The 20,489-nt window shown below is 43.1% G+C and overlaps 2 protein-coding genes across 3 annotated transcripts in view; one reads left to right on the top strand and one right to left on the bottom strand.

Annotated features, from left to right (window-relative positions):
* The window catches only part of dlgap2a (discs, large (Drosophila) homolog-associated protein 2a), a 186,811-nt gene extending 175,600 nt beyond the window's left edge, over positions 1-11,211 (bottom strand). Inside the window, exons 1-2 of the mRNA XM_030719179.1 lie at positions 11,194-11,211; positions 2,530-2,584 (exon numbers count right to left, since the gene is read on the bottom strand). Coding sequence (XP_030575039.1) covers positions 2,530-2,584; positions 11,194-11,211 — 73 coding nt within the window. The remainder of the gene's footprint in view (positions 1-2,529; positions 2,585-11,193) is intronic.
* Positions 11,212-11,324: 113 nt separating this feature from the next.
* erich1 (glutamate rich 1) lies at positions 11,325-18,716 on the top strand. 2 transcript variants are annotated; one of them, XM_030759135.1, is made up of 6 exons: positions 11,325-12,077; positions 12,631-12,771; positions 12,858-13,004; positions 15,893-16,273; positions 16,855-17,055; positions 18,481-18,716. In XM_030759135.1, the coding sequence occupies exons 1-6, from the start codon at positions 12,059-12,061 to the stop codon at positions 18,579-18,581; spliced, it is 990 nt and encodes a 329-aa protein (XP_030614995.1). In that variant the 5' UTR covers positions 11,325-12,058; the 3' UTR covers positions 18,582-18,716. The 2 variants fall into 2 exon arrangements, with proteins under 2 accessions (XP_030614995.1, XP_030614994.1); XM_030759134.1 differs by lacking the exon at positions 11,325-12,077 and adding an exon at positions 12,120-12,427.
* The last annotated feature ends 1,773 nt before the right edge of the window (positions 18,717-20,489 follow it).

The raw sequence follows: 20,489 nt of genomic DNA, 5'->3' as shown, positions 1-20,489 counted from the left end.
CATGATGCCCACATGTGTGCTACCCTTAGCATTTCATGCAACAAACATATTTAAAGATGTAAGTACATGTCAGGATACAGGAATATTTATTACTTTTACCAGCAGTTTTCTAATAGTAAAATATAGAAGATGAACAGTAACAAAGCTGAGGGGATGAGTGATGGAAATGTGTGTTTCTGTGTGTGATACTGACACAAAACAGGGACGTAAGGACAAGAATGCAAAACAGTGAATGTCCAAACACTGCAAAGCAGGACAGAAGGGCTTCACTGAATGAAGCAATCAGCGAGTCTCTGCAGCAGCCTCACAGTCGCTGAGAGACGGTAATGTAGGACATGTGAACGTGCTTGCTGTCTACAACTGAATCATCCTAATGCTCATTCAGTGGATGTGAGCATATAATCTTTATGTTCTAGTCAAATATGTTTTTTTTCCACAGTGAATTACATGAAATTACATAAATGGAAATTACTAGTTTAGTAAAAAATGTCAGAGTAAAATTTGGCAGTGGCTTTAAATCTGGGATAGGAAGAGATGATAATAGGATGCAAGGAATTCAGCATGGATATGAAAAATGGCATCAGAATGGTGAAATATTCACACACTAATTAATGTCTATAAATAGGGAAAATCTGTGAATGTGTGGCATAGAAATGCTGAGTGCTCATCAGCACAAGGGGTCCTGCTTATGGAGCAGTGCAGGAGCAGAGGGACGCTGATAACAGTGAGAGTCTGAGATTACGATAAGCCCCTTCCTTCCGGCTTGCAGCCTTTCACAGAACAGAAACAGGGAACAGATGAGAACGCCTTTCTGAGGGGATACGCAAGCTGGGAGACTGACCAGGAGAGGGCGCCCCGCACTCAGTGACATGCACAAGGACATGAAAACACACAGACACACACCATGCAGCAGCTTTATCATATTCACCAGTCACTGATATCAGTCTTTTTATGGGTGTGACTTCTTCCTGGAAACATTCACCTTTCTACACTAAACCTTTCCCCTCATGGCGCTCCTCAGGCCTGCATACGAAAGTCCTCAACGAAAGCGTCCCCACCCAGTGCCTGTGTTAGTTCATGCCCATGTACTACATCCTCCTACCAGTACAGAGAAGACAAAACACGGTCCCTGGATCTGCCGATCGACAACCTATGTTGCCATGGAAACAGGATGCCAAGGTAGACGTTAATCTGCAAAAGCCGCGACTCGTATTTGAAAGGGAACCTGTGGCTGAATGATGATCAGTGAACACACACACACACACACACACACACACACACACAAATATCATGAAATAAACCAGCGGTTAACTCTCTGTCCCAGATAAGTGACTCCCAAAATCTCAATGGAAAGGTTTCAGAGATTCAGACATCCATATTAATGAGGTTATTATAAGGTTATTTTAATATGTGCTCACTCTGTCAGTGCTGTTCTAAGACCAGTGGAAAGGTGCCCCCTGGGGTCCTCCATATTCATGAGGTGATTGCAAGCAACCACAGCTAAACAGCAGCTTATTAAGATGGGAAGTTTTGTAAAATCATTTTTAAAAAATGAATAAATAAATAAATAAAACCAAGATTTTTAAATCTTGCCTGATATAAAATAGGCCCGCAGGTGTCACCTGTCTTGCATCCTTTGAGCAATGAGACAAACAGAGGACGGGTTTGGAACCTTTCTGCTCAGAATCAAACTAAAACTAGTGATTTACAGGTTTGTCTCCTTCTTTATCAGCTTGCAGATAATCTCACCTATATGCCCCATCAAACAATAATTTCATGTTGCGAGAAATCACACAGTTATCAGCTATAACTCAGTCCTAAAGGCCAACACCTGAAACTTTTTTCCCCGGGCTTGCTGTGCCCTTGCTCTGCACTTAAGCATGTGTGTCACACCTAGAAAGGGTGTGCAGTTAGCTTTCTAGCAATGTGTCTGAGAAGCAGAAGGTACAGAGTGCATAACAGCAGAGGGAGTTGTTATTAACATGTCCAAATGGCCACGGCACTGATAAATTAGTGGGATGGATGGTGTGGGAGGCCATGTGCATGCAGTGTCGGTGCAGCCGAGAGGTTAGAGAGGCTGAGCTGCCAAAGGAAAGGTAGAAGAAAAGCCATTATTGTGAAGACTGCGGCCAGGTACCTGAGTATATCTCCCTGCTCTTCAATTTCATCAGCAACCTCTTCACACCTGCAACGATGTGAAGAAGTCCATCATCATCATACGTTGGCAACAACTGCTCCCCCAGTTTTCCCCTTCCCTCAATAATGTTAAGTAGAGAAGATCAGTTCACTCAGAGCACCCTACATGTTAATTTTGACAGCGGTAGCAGTGAGGTAGGGAAAGACTATTTTAATGTAAGGAGGATAATGATCAGGACACTGTGAGAGGCATCGATGAAGAAGAATACATATGACCCATTCCCAGGATCACAGCCTGCTCATTACTCTCACAGGCTGCCTCTCTCCTTCTATTCCAGCACTATGTGTGAGTGGTGTCATTAGTGGAGAGGGGGACATCTGTTAGGTCCTTACCTGCGTTCCTGTCTGGTAAGATGCAGCAATGCTTCTGCAGTATGCCTGGCAACACCTTCCAGGAAACAGAGGGACGGTGGGGAAGAGAAGAAGAGATGGAAAGATGTCAATATCACAACAGCTCAAAGCAGGTAAACAAGTCGGGGCTCAGCGGAAATGCACCGAGCCATGCTGAGACCCACAATTACAGTGTAGCAACAGAGAACAACTTCTCACAGCGTTTGCATCAAAAGGAGCAGCTCTCACCTTTATCTATGGCCTTTCTGCTGCACACACAGGTACAGACTACAGCCAAAGGTAGGATTAAATGGTATGTGAAGGCACATATGATACATTAATAATCCAAGCGTGGCAGTGTAATCAGTTAATCTGGTCGTGTCACATTAATGGGACGATTTTAGAAAGTCTCTCTGCTCCATCGGCAGCTTCGCTGTGCCGGGAAGTGTTAGCAGTCAATGCAATAGCCAATTACTGCACTGCTCCCAGGCCTGAGGTAGTTATCTAATCAATAATGTATGCCTGCAGTCTATTCTGTGAGGATTCACCACAAATTTAATTGATTTAAAGTTTTAAACTTCAAATATTTTGCTATCATCTCTCGTCCTTTGTCAGTGACTGTTTTGTTCTTGGGAAACATTGTAGAATAATCTGTGTGCAGATGTGAAAATCAGGTTTTTTTTATGATAACAGCTTTGTTCAGCTTTGCTGCAACACTGAATATCATTATTGGTATTATTACCATTAATATGCATGTTTTCTATTAGAAGAAAAGCTGTAGGGATGTAAACAACAACCTGAGACTGACTCAGCAGGTCCCATCAATCCCTCTTTGTCCCTGCATCTGACTGACAGGCTGACTGTTACCCAAACTGACTGTAACAATAGTCGGACCTCTTCTTTCTCTTTCAGCTCCATTTTTTCCTCCTGATTATGTTAACATTTCTTTACATTTGCACCCACCGGTTATCTCACACTCCTCTGCCGCTCAGAGTTATTTCTCTCCTCTTTGGGACTGAACAAGCCAGATCAGATAAATGTACTTTTTAATTAAGGAGGGACGCATACATAAAGGTCCTTCAAGAAAAGAGGGAAAAGCCTGAAAAATAGAAATGAACCCTTTTGGCTTGTCTCTGGGAGACATTCAATGAGCTATCGAGACTCTGCATCGTTCATCTGAGGAGAGGGCAGCAGGCACATACTCTTATCATCGAAACTCATTTACTGCTACCGGCAGAGGAAAGCCAACCCAGCCAGGTCCTAATAAACGCCATCATTTTAAAAATTCTGAGCTTGGAACTTCAATCAAAGACAAACTGAACTGAACTGGAGCTTTTCAGCGTGAACAGCATCTGGCTACAAGTGGTGCAAACCCTGTAACATCAAATTATTACAAATTAGATTCACACAATTATGTGAGAACAGAAAAATGAATGTTAGCAGACTTCACCGACTCACCGTGGTGCTGATAGTTCACTGTAACTACACAATGGCTGCAACTGTGGAAACAAATTAACTGGGAATAATTTGGTTATTTATTAAAGGGCCAGAATAAATACATAATTTTATTGTGATTTTATGTGATTGTGTAGTTTGTACTGCTGAGCATATACATTAGTGGTTGTAGGAATATCAGAAAGACTCATCCTTGTGTCTGAATGCGCTGTAATCCGGGCTCTGCATGTAAAAGTTGGGATGAAAGTTATAAATATAAATGGATAGCTCTGCAGAGATTATGACAAAATTATTGCCTTGCATCACCCAAAACAGCTGCATGATGCACAGCTGTAACTAATGCTGCTGGCTGGCACTGGAGGAGGGAGGAAAACAAGCTGTCAGGGCCACTCCCGTTACTCGCCTCTCATTTACGCTTTAAAGGGATTGGAGTCGGGAAGCAAGTCATCGAATTTCGCATTCCAGAGCGCGTTAGGCATCTGTTTGTTTGTCTTTCTAAGTGCAAGACAGGATTTATGTCATGTTTTAGCGACAGATTTACACAACCCAGAACGATCCCGCGGACACACAAAACTGGGCCACCTGGAAAAAACACAATTGATAATCAGGTTTCATATATCAGGCAGTTATCCATACCTGCTTTCTAACATACAAAGATTTAAACAGCTGGTCTGAATTCAGACCAGGGACAGCCATGCATTACAAAATAACCTCAAACCCAGTTCGTTCTAATCACCTGTTAAATCTATTATTTAATGTGCAGTTTGCTTCAGTCAGTGCAAGGGCACCAAAAGAAAAGAGATTCAAAGAGCTGCCCTGAAGGACTAAAGGCCTCATCCTGCTTCCAGTCGTGCTCAGTTCAACCCGCCCAGCAGACCTGCTGGATCCTTCCAGAGCAGCCGGTTCAGGGACTGAAGCTCTAAAATCACATTACATTTATAATATCAACTCAGACCCACAGACACAAATGTAGCATTACGTGGTCATAAATCAGGTTATAGTAACAGAACTGACTGAATTTATGGACTAATAGAAATTTCTCCTGCATCCCTTAAAGTTTGTATGGCGGGGTTTAGGTGTGGGTCTGTGTGTGTGTGTGTGTGTGTGTGTGTGTGTGTGTGTGTGTGTGTGTGTGTGTGTGTGTGTGTGTGTGTGTGTGTGTGTGTGTGTCTGCACAGTGAGAAAAACAGGCCTTCTCTTTAAAACCTTCCTGTTGTTGGTTTAAATATAGATTCATGTCCAGGACCGAGCTGACACAGAGCTACGTGCCTTCGTTCACAGAGACACACTTTACAGTATTACAGCAGCAGAGGAGGGAAACAACCAAACGCACACTCATTAACTGAGATGAACAACCAAACAGACCAACTCAGGTGAGTCACGCACCATTCGAGCCCACGGAGAACCTCTCTGATATCGGCTCTCTGTAGATGAGCCCGGGTTTAAAGTACGACCATTTGTCTGGAAGATTGTTTTGTCTTCTGCTGATGGAGCCAGACTTTAACCAGACTTTAACCAGATTTTAACCAGATTTTAACCAGACTTTAACCAGACTTTAACCAGACTTTAACCAGATTTTAACCAGACTTTAACCAGATTTTAACCAGACTTTAACCAGACTTTAACCAGACTTTAACCAGATTTTAACCAGACTTTAACCAGACTTTAACCAGATTTTAACCAGATTTTAACCAGACTTTAACCAGACTTTAACCAGATTTTAACCAGACTTTAACCAGACTTTAACCAGACTTTAACCAGACTTTAACCAGATTTTAACCAGACTTTAACCAGACTTTAACCAGACTTTAACCAGCTTCATAAATGGATAAAAGTTATGAAACAAAAGAAACGGAACTAAACAAGTCCTAATCTTGTTTAGGTCACGGTGGTCACTCCAGACTACGGTGACCCGGATGACTCAGAAAACTGCACATAAACAAGTTTTGTTGTTTTTATCTCCCACACTGGGAGCTGTGTGGGAGATAAACTGGTGGTACTGGTTCTACTGGACGCGCCTATAACAAGTTAGACTCCAGTGCATCCTGGTCATTTAATTGCTCTGCTCGTGATCTGAGGCTCAGGACAACAGGCTGGTTTGACCATGATGTACTCTTAACCCAAAGGTGCAAGACTCACTACCTTCATACACACAGTAACACTACTGGGTATAGGCAATTATCACAAGTGGCAGTATATAATAGGATATCTTTCTGCCTGCTGCTGAGGGACAGAGTGCAACTCTTGGTGAGCTAATGGAGAGACGGGAAACAGACTCACTCCAGTGCATTTCAAAGCTCTGCCTGAACACTGTCTGCTCTCTTTCTATCCCATCAGCAGTGGTGGACAGACTGAGCAGGTGATACGGATGCACCTCCCAGCAGTAGCTGTAAGACACACAAGCAGTCCAACATAATGAATCGGCTGTAAAGAACACGGTGAAGTAAAGCCTCGCAGGGCTGAATGAACACACGGTACCAGTGAGAACGAGTCGTTTTATAGAAATAGATTTATTAGACTTCACTTTATTCTGCTGATCTTTTCTATCACTGGTAGAAGGATCCAGCATATTTCATAATACATAGATTAAACATCACTTTGCCTTTGTTAAGCTACTAATAATTATTTGTAGTAATAACACTAAATAGAAATAGAAGCAGTAAGATTGATAAACTGCATATAAACATGGACCAAGTTTCCAGGTGTGAAGTGAAGCTGTTGCAGAAGTGCCTTAAACGTTCATTCTCTCTAACAGCCAGCAGGGGGAGCTCCTCTGAGCCAAAAAAAGCTAATGTGAGGTCAAATGTTGCGTTTCTGGATTCAGCTTCTAGTTTCCAGTGTTATTGAATAAAATATGACTTTTTTGACTCAAAAAGCAGATAAAGTAGGACCTGTTTTATGGTTGACATGTCACCAGCCTGTGAGAGCGCAGTGTCAGACACAAACACAAAAACAAACAGATGGCGAGAGCCAAAACAGACTCCCCAAAGTCGAGTAAATGTCTTATTGTAACGCACAACATCTCTGCTTGTTTTCCCACAAACTCCTGCACGAGTGAAGCAACCAAATTGTCCCACAGGTATGTCTTAGGTTCTTATCTATAGCAGATATTATGATATTATAACCACCTAACTCTTCTTCCACAGCAGATCATCTGTCTCCATCTCATCCTATCCTTCTCCTGTCACTCCAACCCTCTGCATGTCCTCCTTTACTACATCCATGAATCTTCTCTGAGGTCTTCCTCTTCTCCTCGTGCCCGGCAGCTCCATATTTAACATCCTTTGACCAATTTACCCACAATCCCTCCTCACATGTGCAAAAACCGCATACATGTACCAACAGGTATAGGTTAAAATCACAGATCAAAGGATAGATCAAAGTATAGTGTGGCATATCTGAGTAATGTACACATTTAGTATGTTACTTAGTAACCTCCGTATGCACAAACCCGATAAATATTACAGTTAAACCCTTCCTGCAGTCACAAGCTGTTACATACCATTGCATTGTCACTTGAGGCCAAACTCATATAGTTGAGTTAAATTAACAATGAAGCACCGTAGGACACAGTGATGCAGCAAAGTTACTGTGTGACCTTCACCTCACTTCTTTACATCATGCACCACCAGAGAAGAGTGCAAGTAAATGAAGAGTGAAGCAGGGAATTAAGAGCCACTCAAAAGGGTGCAAAGTGCAGGGATGTGTTTGCAGGGGCGGATGAAGGTCAAAGCTATATATATATATATATATATAAAAAACCATGTTGTGATACATGAAATGCAAAGATCAGTACATCAGCCAACATGACACAGATGTTTGGTTTCTAACAAAGCTGATATAAAAACACAGAGTGAGCCTCCGGGTGCAGAAAGACTCCATACTAAACAGTAAACTTTTCACTCCTCGAGATTATCATAAAACTATTCAGGAAAAAAGATCATTGCTTTGCTTCTGCTGACCTTAATTTACCTCAAAGTGCTCGTATGAATTTGAGATGTTTTCTTTACCCCAGTGTGACGCTAAATTTCATTCTCAATATCAGACTAAACGGCATTCCCACACCAGGAATGAGGACACTTTTCTCATGCTTAATTTATAATTTAAGCACTGAGCACCTGGAGAACAGCTCTGCAAAGGTGAAAACCAACAGGGTGGACTGTAATCAGTGCGAGCAGCCTACAGAAAGCCTTGTTTTTCTAGCTCATTCTATATTGTTGTGTTTGGAGCCTTAAAGTAACTTTAAAAAAAGAAACTGAGGGTTTTAGAATGATATTCTAACAGCCTGACCACACTGAGGTGGTTAAAACACTAAACCTTTACCTGGAGGTTCACTGAGGTGTTTTTTTTAAGCTGAGCTCAGTCAAAACGATCTGATAAAGACTTGGTTGTAAAAGGGCTGAGACTGTGGCCAGCAGTAATGGTATTGCTGGGAGAACCCACTTGAAATCGGATGGTGCGTTGCCCTTGCATTATTATGAGGTTTTATATTTTGACATAGGAGGTCTTCAGGGACATAATTATAATTCCATTTAGACCACGAGATGATTCACCTTTGTCTCTAGTCAAAGAGTTTCAAAGGCGTGCAGCTGATGAGAGATTCTCTGCTGAGCAAACTTTCAAAGGACAACCTTTAAAATTGTCATCAGTATTGATATCAAACTATTTCTATTTACTGCTGTGCAATTAGAATAGCGAGAAAGGTTACACAGCATACCAGCTTGCTAACAGACCTTATAAAGAGTCATGCCTGAGGGGTACGTGTCAGTACAGTAACACTGGGAGAATGTAGGGACACCCATCTGCATGTGTTATCCCACCACAACACAAAGGTCATTAACTGACTGCAGGTATGCACTGATATCCTCAGACTCATATACACACACTTGGGTGTCATGCGTCTTTAGATTCAGAAAGCAGCATCCCATCCATCCCCTGCACTCTCTCTGCATCCCTCTGCTCCAGCCAAAACAGATTCATTCACAAAACAAAGTGAGGTACAGAAACAGGCCGCAGACAGAAATGGAGGAAGACGTTGGATTTGTGTGGGCTGTAAGGTAGGAGAAAAGGTTGGGACGTGCAGAAATCTGCCCCCCTGAGTGAATGAATAAGAAAAGAACCTCCTGAATGTTTCAACATTCACTTTTAGACGCTCACCGCTGCACCTCTGTACACCAAAATGACATCACTGCACGCAGAAATGTAGCGTTTGAAGTTTGCGCTGCATCTTCAAATAGATTATGAGAGCCTTATCGTGTCACTGCCAAGGAGGCAAAGTCCACACAAGACTCTCATCGACGACTCTTTTGTGTGGGCATGTAAGTGGATGCGTGCTTGTGCATGCAAGCAAATGTGACAGCAGCCTTAGAAATAGCTTGAAAAAAGCGACCTTCAATTTTCAAAGTGCTCCTGGGAAGAAAATGGTGTCAGTTTCCAATTATTTTTTTTGTACTTTTTTTTAAATGCAGGCAGTAGTTTTTAATTAGGCGCCCTTCTCTTTAAGTAAAGAAATTGCCTGTTAGGATGAGTAAAGATTTCTCAGTGAATCATCAAGCTCTCATTGAAAGGCTGAGTTGTCGCTGGTAAAGCAGAGGTGAAGCCATGAATGGGGTAAAAGGTGCAGAAGTGACACATAATTTATTTTTCAGTCAAGGCCTTACATGCATTTCTCATCTGCCACCTGCCTGTAGGACAGACTGCATATGGTTACATACTGCAGCGCACACATGCAGATCTACACAGAACCATGCTGTCACTTTAATGTAGTGTAATTAAATTGGTGTCTGACTGCTTACTGTTTTAAAGCACTTCTTGCAACCTGCATAATGATGGAGCATGGGACGGTGTGCTAAGAGCCCAAATAAAACAGGCATTTTCCACATATGGTCTGCTGTGCAGTGCACACTCCTTCAGCTCTATATCTTATACATCAAAGTCTCACACAAGCACCTGTATCACTGAATAAGACTAGCTGACCACTACTGTCTAAAAATAAATGCTTCTGTATTATTGAGCAGGATCGGAGTGCAGCAGTGAGGAGTATCTTGGTAAAACTTCTAGTCACCACGGCGAACAGCAATAACTCCAATGAGCTTCTAAAGCATTCCCATGAATATGGTCCCCTATTTTTAGCACCTCTGTGATTATGATGTCTGACTGTGTGAGCGCTGGCAGCCAGCACTTTGTCACTCACAGCGAGTGTTGAAATGTGTGCATTTGCTATGGATTCAGCAGCAGTGCCGAAGCAGGCGCCCTATACAGCTCCCCTTCTCTGTGTGCTGCTCGGTCAGTGGAATCTATCAGAGCTGAGACATCGATGCTTGTAGGTGCACTGAATCCTAAACAACACAATTCGTCAATGGACACTTTACAGTGATGACAAGTTTTTTTACACAAGCATGCAGTTAGCTAGTTCTTGTTATCCTCAATAAGAGGATGACTGCTACACCACCTGCAAGTCTTACTACTTGGTCATTAAGAGGGTTTGTGGGAGTTATATATATATATATATGCTGTTTAATTTTTTTTTTCACTGCAAGTAATTATGTAACATATTTACCCAAATCTGCATAATTTACTACAGTGTAAACTCATCCAGTGCCTTGTTTTTTGTTTTGTATCTTTTTGGAGCTTCACTCTCATTCAGGGTTGCCTGGCTGGGCTTCGGCTCTGTCAGACACAGTCAGTGAGGCTCATCCACCCACAGAGACCACAGTCAGCATGGCACATACAGTACTACGTGACAGTGCACAAAAGGAGGAGCCTGGCTGAGATCAAACCTGACACAACATCCGTTTGAGAAGTTATCCTAAGCTTTTTCTGCCTGAGGTGCTCCTCATCCAAGCCTCCTAAATGTAAATGTAAGTGGAATAACATGTGAGAGCTACAGCAGAGGAGTGGAGATCAGATTCCATATGCAAAAAATCATATATTTTGTTAATTGTAATCAGTGGTCATGATTAAACAGTCAGCACTGTGGCACTTAATATGCTTAAAAATAATAATTAATAAAGCCGGTATCTTAAAAGTCCTCCACTTCTAAGAAAATCCTGCTACCGAACTGCTTAAACACATATCCATTTTTCACCACTGCACACATTTTCCCATTTACTGTAAGATGACTGTATAGCACGCTTGAATGTTGCACATTGTGATATTTTACGAGTTCAATGTGTGCTCAAAGATTAAGAAAAGAGAGACGGAAGGAAATACCTTTTTCAGAGCTGACATTCTAGGTGGATCCTCCTCCTGCAAAGCCCTTCACATGCTGAGGTCCCGAGCCAAGTTTGAGAGGTGCGCAAATGTGAACTCAGCCCGGCGCTGATGCTGAGGTGCCTGTTTAGTATTCTCATCTCGCTCACACCCCGTCCTACAGCTGGCTCGGTGTGCGCACGCCCAAACCGCTGCCGTTACCGCTGCCAAACGCACGGGGAGCTCCAGCCTGATGGAAACAGTTCCACCTTAAATGCTTTGGATAATTTGGCACTTTGACTCCTTCTCCGATAACTAGTAATAATTTTAAAGGACGTGGAGTCACTGTTTAATTCAAATCCTGACTTGTTCCTCTAAATCTTTTTTTTTTCGTTGAAATGCGCATGACTAGTGCATATTATATTATAAACGAGGGTGGTTCATGTGCCGATTCGAAGAATAGATTTACGTAATCCAGCGAATATATTCACTAAGTGGATACAGGCAACGTGTTTGTCTGAGGACTGAATCCATTTTAAATTGTACGGATTTTGAATGGAAGTTGGCGCAGAGGGAAGCGAGGGCTCCTGGTTTCCTCGGTCTGTGTGTGCTAGCGGGTGAAGTGCGCGGTTCAAGAGTTCCGCGCATTATTCTTCTTTAGTGGGCTTAGCTGTGACTCTGAAGCAGCTGGAGCTCTGTGCTGATCATATGCACAGGTGAATATGTCTGCGCTTTCACCTGTGCGCGGTGTGCGTGTCGAACTATCTCATTTCAAAAGCTACTGTAGCATGCTAGCTTGTTAACTCGGCTAGCTTGATAGCTTAATAACTGCCTGTAGCTTTGAAATTCGTGTCTTCTTTGCTTCGACTGAGGTGGATATGCCGATATGGCACATAGGAAAGAAGGTGAGCACCATCAGAAATTACTGTTCTCATATAAAAACACGTGCTGCGTCTAAGTCGTTAGCTTGCTAAGGTAGCTAACTCGCCAAGTCTCGCGTTAGCAGGTTTCTGAGTTGTAAACAAAAGCACGTGCTGCTCTCTCCGGCGGTACAAACACTTGTTGACTTTGGAAGATGTTCCCGGAAGATAGAAGGAGCTTTTTGTTTTGTGTTGCAGAGTTTATTCACTTTTATTAGATCTTATGTAGTAGCGGACGTCCCTCTGTGGTCTCAGTAAAGTCGTTCACCAGCGCTAATTCTTGGTTTGACAGTTTGGCCGCATGAAAAGGACTAAAACTGAAGCCATTTGCTGCAGTATGTTCTAAGCATACCTTTGGCCTTATCTTAACTGTAGCTCATTAACCTTGTACCTCGCAGTGTTCATGATTAGGCTGTTAGTTAAAGCGGTGGTAACGCACAAACAGCGTGAACATCACCTGTGTCAGTTTTAACAGTTTATTCCAAAATAGACTCGATCACATGTAGTCTACATTTGATTTTTCTCATGTGCCTCTAAGTGTTTCAGTCAAAGGTTCTCCAGAAGCTTTACCCTACAACCCTGGAGCAGGTGAAGGAACAGAGCCCATCACATACTGTAGAAGCTCTAGCCAAAAAAAAGCATGTGAAAAGAAAAGCTCCTGGAGAGGACACAGCCTCGGGTAAGATCACATTAGAATGAGAAATGCATACATTCCTGTCTTCTTTGTGTTTCGGCGCTTTGCTTTATTTACCTTGTGTATCTCAGGAGAAGCAGTGAAGAGACAGAGTGCAGCCAGTCCAGGCAGACGGCTGTACACGGTCCTCCCCCCTCCTGCAGACTACGATATGCCTTCAGAGGGATCTGTCTCACTTCCCCAGCTAAAAAGCATAAATAGTGTGGAGGAACCAGCTGGTACGTCAACCATAATCTTACATTTATGGACTCGGGCCCTGTGCACCATAAAGCCAGGAGAGATTTATGGCATGGGGCTTCTCCAGGTTGGCTCTCTGTAGTAATAAAGTTACTCTTTCTGATTGCCTCTGCCACTCTGGTTAAGGGAAACAGACTGAAAATCAGTTCTTGAGAAGAACTTCTGCACAGCGTCAAGCTGTGCAGATGGTCGGTGAGCCTGGGTGACTCTGTTTTCCCATTAAACGTGCTTGTCGGGATAAACTTGCATAATTTATAAAGGAGATATTTAACCATTATTAATGACATCTTGGAGGCTGAGCTGTGAGCTGATTTATGCTGAGCTATAATCTTCTTGACCTGCGATGAGTTGAGCTGTCTGGCAGTGTGATTCAAGGATGAGTCACATGCTCTGCATTTGATATGGATCATTGTTTGTTTTATCTCCCCTCTCTATTGTCATGAACTGCAAAATGATCAGGCTGTAATAAAAGCGCCGGCTCGTGACACTTGCCTTTGTACTCATCATCTTCTGTAACTCAGACCGTCATTTACCTGACGAGCGTCTGCTTTACCTCAGTGAGATGAAAGCGATTCGCTGCCTTACACGGGCCATCGTCTGAGGGTAACCACCGGAATGAATGGCAAGGTTAAGTTTGATTAATTGCACTCATAAGTGTAACAGTTCCTAATTGAACACATTTTTGATTTAGTGGGTAGTGAGCCTTCAAGGGAATTGCTGTTTAAGGTCGCCTTGAGTTTGGGTTGTCCAAAGGTTAATCGAGGCATCAGTGTAATATTTTAGAGAGGACGCAGTAAATCTAGTTGATGTGGAGTAGAAAAGAATGAAAGTGTTAAAGAATTAAAGCTGTTCTAGTCTTGAATTAACATTCTTTTTACACTGAAAATTGTAGAAACAAAAAATGTTTTGAGAAATGTTCATCTATTTTATTTCAGCTGATTTTGTTTTGGTATTCCTCTTTCTATTACAGTGTCTGTCCTCGGATACCTGAGAAAACCCTGTTTCTGAACTATCAACGAGTACACTGTTGTCTCTTAACCTGTTATATTCAGTTACAGTTTCATATTTATATTCTTGGACTCTTCAGTTCAGTGTTATTTATATAGCGTCAAATCACAACAAACAGTCGCCTCAAGGCGCTTTGTATTGTGGGTAAAGACCCTACAATAATACAGAGAAAACCCAACAGTCAAAAGGACCCCCTATGAGCAGCACTTGGTGACAGTGGGAAGGAAAGACTCCCTTTAACAGGAAGAAACCTCCAGCAGAACCAGGCTCAGGGAGGGGGGGGTCATCTGCTGAGGGGGGAGAGGACAGAGATTAATAATAACTAATGATTAAACACAGAGTAAATAAGGTGAATGAAAAGAAACAGTGCATCATGGGAACCCCCCAGCAGCCTAGGCCTTTAGCAGCAAAACTAAGGGAGGGTTCAGGGTCACCTGATCCAGCCCTAACTATAAGCTTCTGGAGTAGCTTTTCTGTGTTCAGAATAATTATCCCATACTGGGCCTCGGTGCATCCCCTCTGTCCATCCTCAAATAAGCAGTTTGAACTCCGCTTTTAAGGCCACCCTCCCTTTAAGCCACCTTTCTTCTGATTGGCTGGCCATCACAAGCAGAAGGTATGAACAGCACATGGGCGGGGCTTCTATGCTCACAGCCTGAACAGTGTGCCTGAGATGACTCTGACATCAGACAGATCCAAAACTAGAGAAGCTGTCAGAGATCAATCATTCAGAGCCGTGTGGGGCTCACAGGCATTACAGCTGCACACGCTGAGTGAGAAACTCTGGTCGTGTGTAATATGAACTGTGGGGGTGGGTGTGTGGGTGGGGGTGGCTGGGATAAGGAAAGTCTTTAAGCTGTTGAGCATTTACTGTGATTTGCAGATGAGTTTAACTATGAAGAGCATTTAGGCTTAAGAGTTTCTTTCCTCTTTAAGTAATAATGACTTAAAGTACTCTCTTTATTTTAACCTATCACAAAAAATAATATTAAAAGTCTTTATAAATTCAAAGTGAATGGATAAATTGAATATTAGCACGTCCTGTATGAGCGGTAGCTTCTTTGCAGTATTGTGGTCAGTTCTGTGCTGCGTTACGTTCTGGCCGCTGCTCGCTGCTACAAACGGGTCAGTGAGGGTTCAGTGTCAGGTGGTTTCTTTGACCTCTTGGGTTTTTAAGGAAAGGGGTGATGTGGCAAGCTGGAGAAGGTGCGTGATGTGCTGTTTCTGCAGGGGTTCTCATTTAAGGGTGAGTCATTCTCTGTCGCATTAATGTGACAGCAGAGAGATTTTAGCAATGTGATAATCATAAAAAAAAAGCTGAAAAAAACAAATGAAGCTGCTAAACTGAAATTGAAATCCTGGCGCTCCAAGGAGGATTTCCATAAGGTAGGAGGAATGTGTTAATTTGCTTTCACTGTAAATGCTTGAACATCACCTGAGCATTAGCTCCCTTCTGTTTCATCTAAAATCACAAATGGCTGGATTCAAACTGAGGATGAGCAGCATGAATATTGTAGATATGACTCTCTTTTAAATCAGCCACACCAGATGATTTAGCTGATTAGAATGCAGTCAGTGAAAAAGGAGGAGTATCTAATTAGTGGAATTAGATGGTGCCATGATTGGCTAAAAGGAAACCAGCAGTCTCCAAGCTTTCACAATAATGGACAGTACCCAAGTCCTGCTTTAGCCTGTCTCTGTGATACATTAGGCCCAGAGTGCAGGTGGTTACATAATTTATTCTTTTAACAGTGTGAACAGAATCTGATTTGCTCCAGATACCTGGATCCTGTGGAGGCTGTCAGGCATTAAGCTAAATGCTGTTTTTAACACTTAGTGTTTACTCTGCTGTTGCTTATAGAGGAGCACATCCACGAGAGTGACGAAGAACTGGATGGAGAGCAAGAGGCAGAAGAACAAAAGAGGAGGAGGAGGAGAAGGAAGAAGAAAGCAACCTTTCATCAAGACTCTGGGAATGATGAGGCAACTCCGAGGAGCGAGTCCGGCGCTGGTCAGAGTCAGACACCTGTGGATGAGGGAGCAGAGCGAATCAGCAGGAACAAGAAGAGGAAGCTGAAGAAGAAACGTCACAAACAGAAGCTGCTCTCCATGGGTCTGATGCCCCGGGCCACTGCGCTGGAGTTCACCTATCAGAACGATGGAGAGGAGGAGGACGACAGCAGGAGAGCAGCTGAGGTGTCAGACTTCCTGAGGACAACAATGGAAATCTTTTTGTCAGATTGTAAGTAGGGACCACTTGTGCTTGCCTTCTTGGTAAAGCTCATGTTCTCTGTACTAAACCTTGTAGGTATTACTCACTGGGGCATTTAGTTTATTTCAAAGATATTTTGGGTGCTAATGTGCAGAAAGCTGCTGCCATTCTTAGTTTGCATCATTAAATTCTGTTAAATGCTGAGTGAGTTTCATGCTTGTGCCACAGAACATCACTGCTAGTATTTAAAAATATCAAACATATAATCAGTAATCAGATGAACACAGTAGCTGGATTAAAGCACCTTTTTTTAAAGTTACTGAACAAACAGTTCATTAAAACATATTAAAAATATCTGTTTATGGAAAACAGTTTTTAATCATTGAAGTCAGAGAAGTTCATAAAGCTGCAGGGTGTGAAGATCAGGGCACGACTGATGAGCCTACCTGCTGTCTGTTTTCATTTGTGTTTTATGGAAAGCTTGTTTGATTATTTTGGTCAGTCCACACAGTTAAGTGTATTGTAAGCAACATAATACATGTAATAAATAGGCATTTTCATATTTATATAAAATGCTGGATTTGATGAAGACTTTTTTCACCTTCTTCCAGCCTCGTTGCGTGCAGCCACGGCACCTCACCTGTCTGCTACAGTGGATGACCTTCTGGGCAGCATAGACCGTGGATGCAGACCTGACTCAGTCCTGAGGCAGCTGTACACTCTCAAGACATTTGTTCAGCAAATTGATACAGACAAGCTAGAAGAGGCACTGAAGGAGCTGAGCAGCAGCAGCAGCTCCTGTATGTCTGCAGGTCAGTCCAGCCTCACAAATGAAGAACTCATTTCCTTCGTGGTTGTAAAGAGTCTCCTCAGTGAGAGACCTGTGTTCAATGTTGCATCTTGTTGGTTAAATGCATCCGTGCCCGCACCTCGTGCTGGAACCTGCACGGAGCATTTCATTGGCCCGTCCGTGCAGGTTGATACTTGCCTCAGTCTGTCCATGTTTGCCTCCCAGTGTGCGCCCCTAACACTGATCTGCCCATACTTGTCTTAATCAGCCTTCACCTGTATGCACCTGCCCTTGACTTGCTAACACTTGAGCTGACCAGGAGCATCTGACATGTTTGAACTTGCCTTCACTCTGTCAACAGTCAGAATATGTCCCACGTCCCCAGACACGGTTTAATCTGTCGAGCGTGTGTTTATGCGTTAGTTAGCTAGCTGGCTGTGTAATAGGATCAGCAGGGACTTTTCTGCTGTCACGCGCGTAAATGCATGTGTGTGAGAATGAGAGCGAGAGGCGAGCCAGGGGATTCAGGCCACCGCCACGTCAGTGGCCACAAAGTGACGGTTGTCTGTGGCTCTTCCCGTCACCAAGACGACCCTGTGTAAAAACCGGTTTGCTAGAGTCTGCCATAGATGTGCCGATCCTCTCCGTACACCTGCTCCACAGCTGCCTGAAAGCTTTTATTAACCCCCCCAGACCCCCCACTCTTAATGAGCCATGCTTCAGTTCACTGTGTTTAAATGCTGCCAGCATTTCCTGCTTTTTAAAATGAAGGACTGCAGAGCAGAAAAGTATTTGTCTAAACAGCAGACGGGCTTCTGAAATCAGCTTTTACGGTTTTATTCCACTTAACTTATCTCAGTGTTTGAGGCAAAGGCCCCGGCCTTTCTGCTGCATCCGAGTCCCCGCAGTATGAAAATTTTAAATAATTAATTTTTTTAATAACATCCACTTTGTTCAGGGAGCATTTCGTGTTTTAAAGTAACCCACATTCACTGACTTGCAGGAGCTAATCCATATGCATGCGTGCTTTTAAAACCCCTCAGGGGAATTCATTAACGCTCTCCTCACTCTGTCTAGCCTTGTAGTGGCAGTCAATTGACTGCAGGAGCAGCTCTAAAGCAGATTTCCCTTAAGCATATTCCGCTGCACCCTGGAGTTTCTCACAAATGACATTGGCTCGACTGCACCACCTTTTATACTGTCCATTTTGTGTTCTGTGAAGGCTAAATATATTTCTAGCTCTTCAATAACAAGTAACAGGAGTGAATTTGTCTGGTGAGGGAGAAAGATGTTTGGATGAATGTGTACATGCAGGGCGAAGGAGGTAGATTTTGATGTATTACGCCAAAAATACATCAGCAAGTGTCTTTTGTGAAATCACTGAGTGTGCCTGGTTTTGTGTTGTCAGCAGGAACTGAAACGTTGCGCTCTGTCTCTGTGTTTGTAGAGGAAACCGCTGCAGTCGTTACACTGTTCCAATACTGGATCACAGACATTCTGCCCGTGCAGGGAGACGAGGAGACGGCGCTTTCTGCAGCACACCCATGAGACCGTCAGACACGCAGACGCTACGCAAGAACTATTCCCACCAATATGTCAGGTTTTTTCATATACTGCATTTAAAATGATGGACTCAGGTTAATGTGTGTAATGTTTTATTAAATTTAAAATATTTCAGATTTGGTTCTGAGCCCGGTCTCTTCTTACCCCCCCCCCCGTGTGAGCTGAAAACAGAGCGAGTTAATCCCGAGCCAGACAAATCCGTCCGCACGAAGTCGTTATCATCCGAACTTTTACTTGCTGTTTGTTAGCATCGTCGTATGTAATTCAAATAAATGAAACATTTAATTGGTGTTAGCCTGACACCCCCCCCCCCCCCTAACCCCCTAATTGCCAGAAAAGCAAATGTCAGTTCAACCTTGAGCTCCGGTTTTGTTTGCAGATGTTATGACATTTAAACCCAGTCGGTTATCCTAACGGCTCTTCAATTATCTGCAGTACACTCCCCACAAATCCATTTCTGACCGTGCTGCTGTGCCTTTTCATATTTGCTCTTCTAGCTAACCACTCTGAAATGATGCTCTGCAGGGTGCTTCTACTAATGGGGTGTATGCATATATTCATTATGGGGCTGAATGATAAGGGACAGTAATTAGTCCCATTACATAAGCCCCAAGGCCACTTTCCTTTATCTAACTATATGCTTAATATGCCATCACATTATGTTGTTGATGGACCTTTTAAACCAGTACCACCTAGGGAGTCAGTAGCTTAACCTTCTGCATCACAATACCTGTCTGCAGCTCAGGTAGTCTATTTTAATGCATTAACCCATCGTCCGCTGCCAAAGGACGAGTTCAGGAAAAGGACAAAGATTTATCTCAGCTGGACAGCGACATTTTGATGGCATGAGGGAGAGCCGGCCGCCATGCTCCAGCTTTAGAGGAACAATAGTTCCAAAGCTGGAATGCACCAGTAGGCACCAGCAGGTTATACTATACACTCTAACATGCAGCTCGAGTGCATGTGTGTGGGACTGAACAATTAGCATGAGGGCTGCCATCTGTGGCCTCCATTCATGGATTGATGCACCAGGTGCAGCATCTGATGGAGGCTCATTATGCAGACATTAGCCAGAGGAGAAAAAAGGGCAGACATGCTTAAGATAATATAATGGTTTTCATTCATGGATTAGTGCACTTTTTTAGCTATGCTAAATGGCTCTAAGGATTGCAATGCCAGTGAGCCGCTGTGATCCAGTCCCAAATATCTGAGATTCTAAGTTTGTCATCAGATTCAGCTCGGAGCGTAAATCCTAACATCTCCGATGATTCCCAACGATTTCCAAAAGCAGGTTAGGTTTTCCACATATCCAGCTAACTGGCACTGGATACTTCTGGATCCCAGATGGTGAGGCTTACATTGGTCTAACCCCTCAAAAGTGAGCCGATTGCAGACCTCAGTAACGTTATGTGAAGGTTGTGTGTGGGTCAAGGAGAGACCTGACGGCTGTACTGCTGTCGTTTCATGTAATGATATAACTACTCAAGACTGAGGGAACATCACATTTGAGCTCTTTGTGCTGTAGTCATTAAAGCAGAGCTAACATTGGTATAAATATACAGCTGATGGTGAAACACTGTATGTGCTAACAAAAGTGACAATAACCCAATCAGCAGTCCAAAGTAACACAACAGAAACACCGAAGTGTGCGTTTTCTCCTTCTGTGGGTCATATGTGGTCTGACCCCATCATCACATTCATACTTGAGGTTTTCAGGGAAATGTTTCAGTCACTGCAGTTTCTGATTTGATTTTCTTATGCAGGACTTTAAGTGTTATATTGTTTCTTGCTGTGCATAAAGCCCAGTGGGCATCACAAGTTTCTGTGACATCATGACTTTGCAGCATTATTGCCAGAGTTTGAGATTATTCACGGATGCGTGGGTTAGGAGGC

The sequence above is a fragment of the Archocentrus centrarchus genome, chromosome 22, assembly GCF_007364275.1.
Source record: "Archocentrus centrarchus isolate MPI-CPG fArcCen1 chromosome 22, fArcCen1, whole genome shotgun sequence".
Lineage (NCBI taxonomy): Eukaryota > Metazoa > Chordata > Actinopteri > Cichliformes > Cichlidae > Archocentrus > Archocentrus centrarchus.
Note: the sequence above shows the minus strand (reverse complement) of the source record. Positions and strands in the feature narration are given on the sequence as shown.

Coding starts and splice junctions, on each gene's coding strand:
- erich1 (XM_030759134.1), top strand. CDS start 12,394: ATGAAAAGGACTAAAACTGAAGCCATTTGCTGCA. Junction 12,772..12,857: donor TGGAGAGGACACAGCCTCGG/GTAAGATCACAT, acceptor TGTGTATCTCAG/GAGAAGCAGTGAAGAGACAG. Junction 16,274..16,854: donor GGAAATCTTTTTGTCAGATT/GTAAGTAGGGAC, acceptor ACCTTCTTCCAG/CCTCGTTGCGTGCAGCCACG.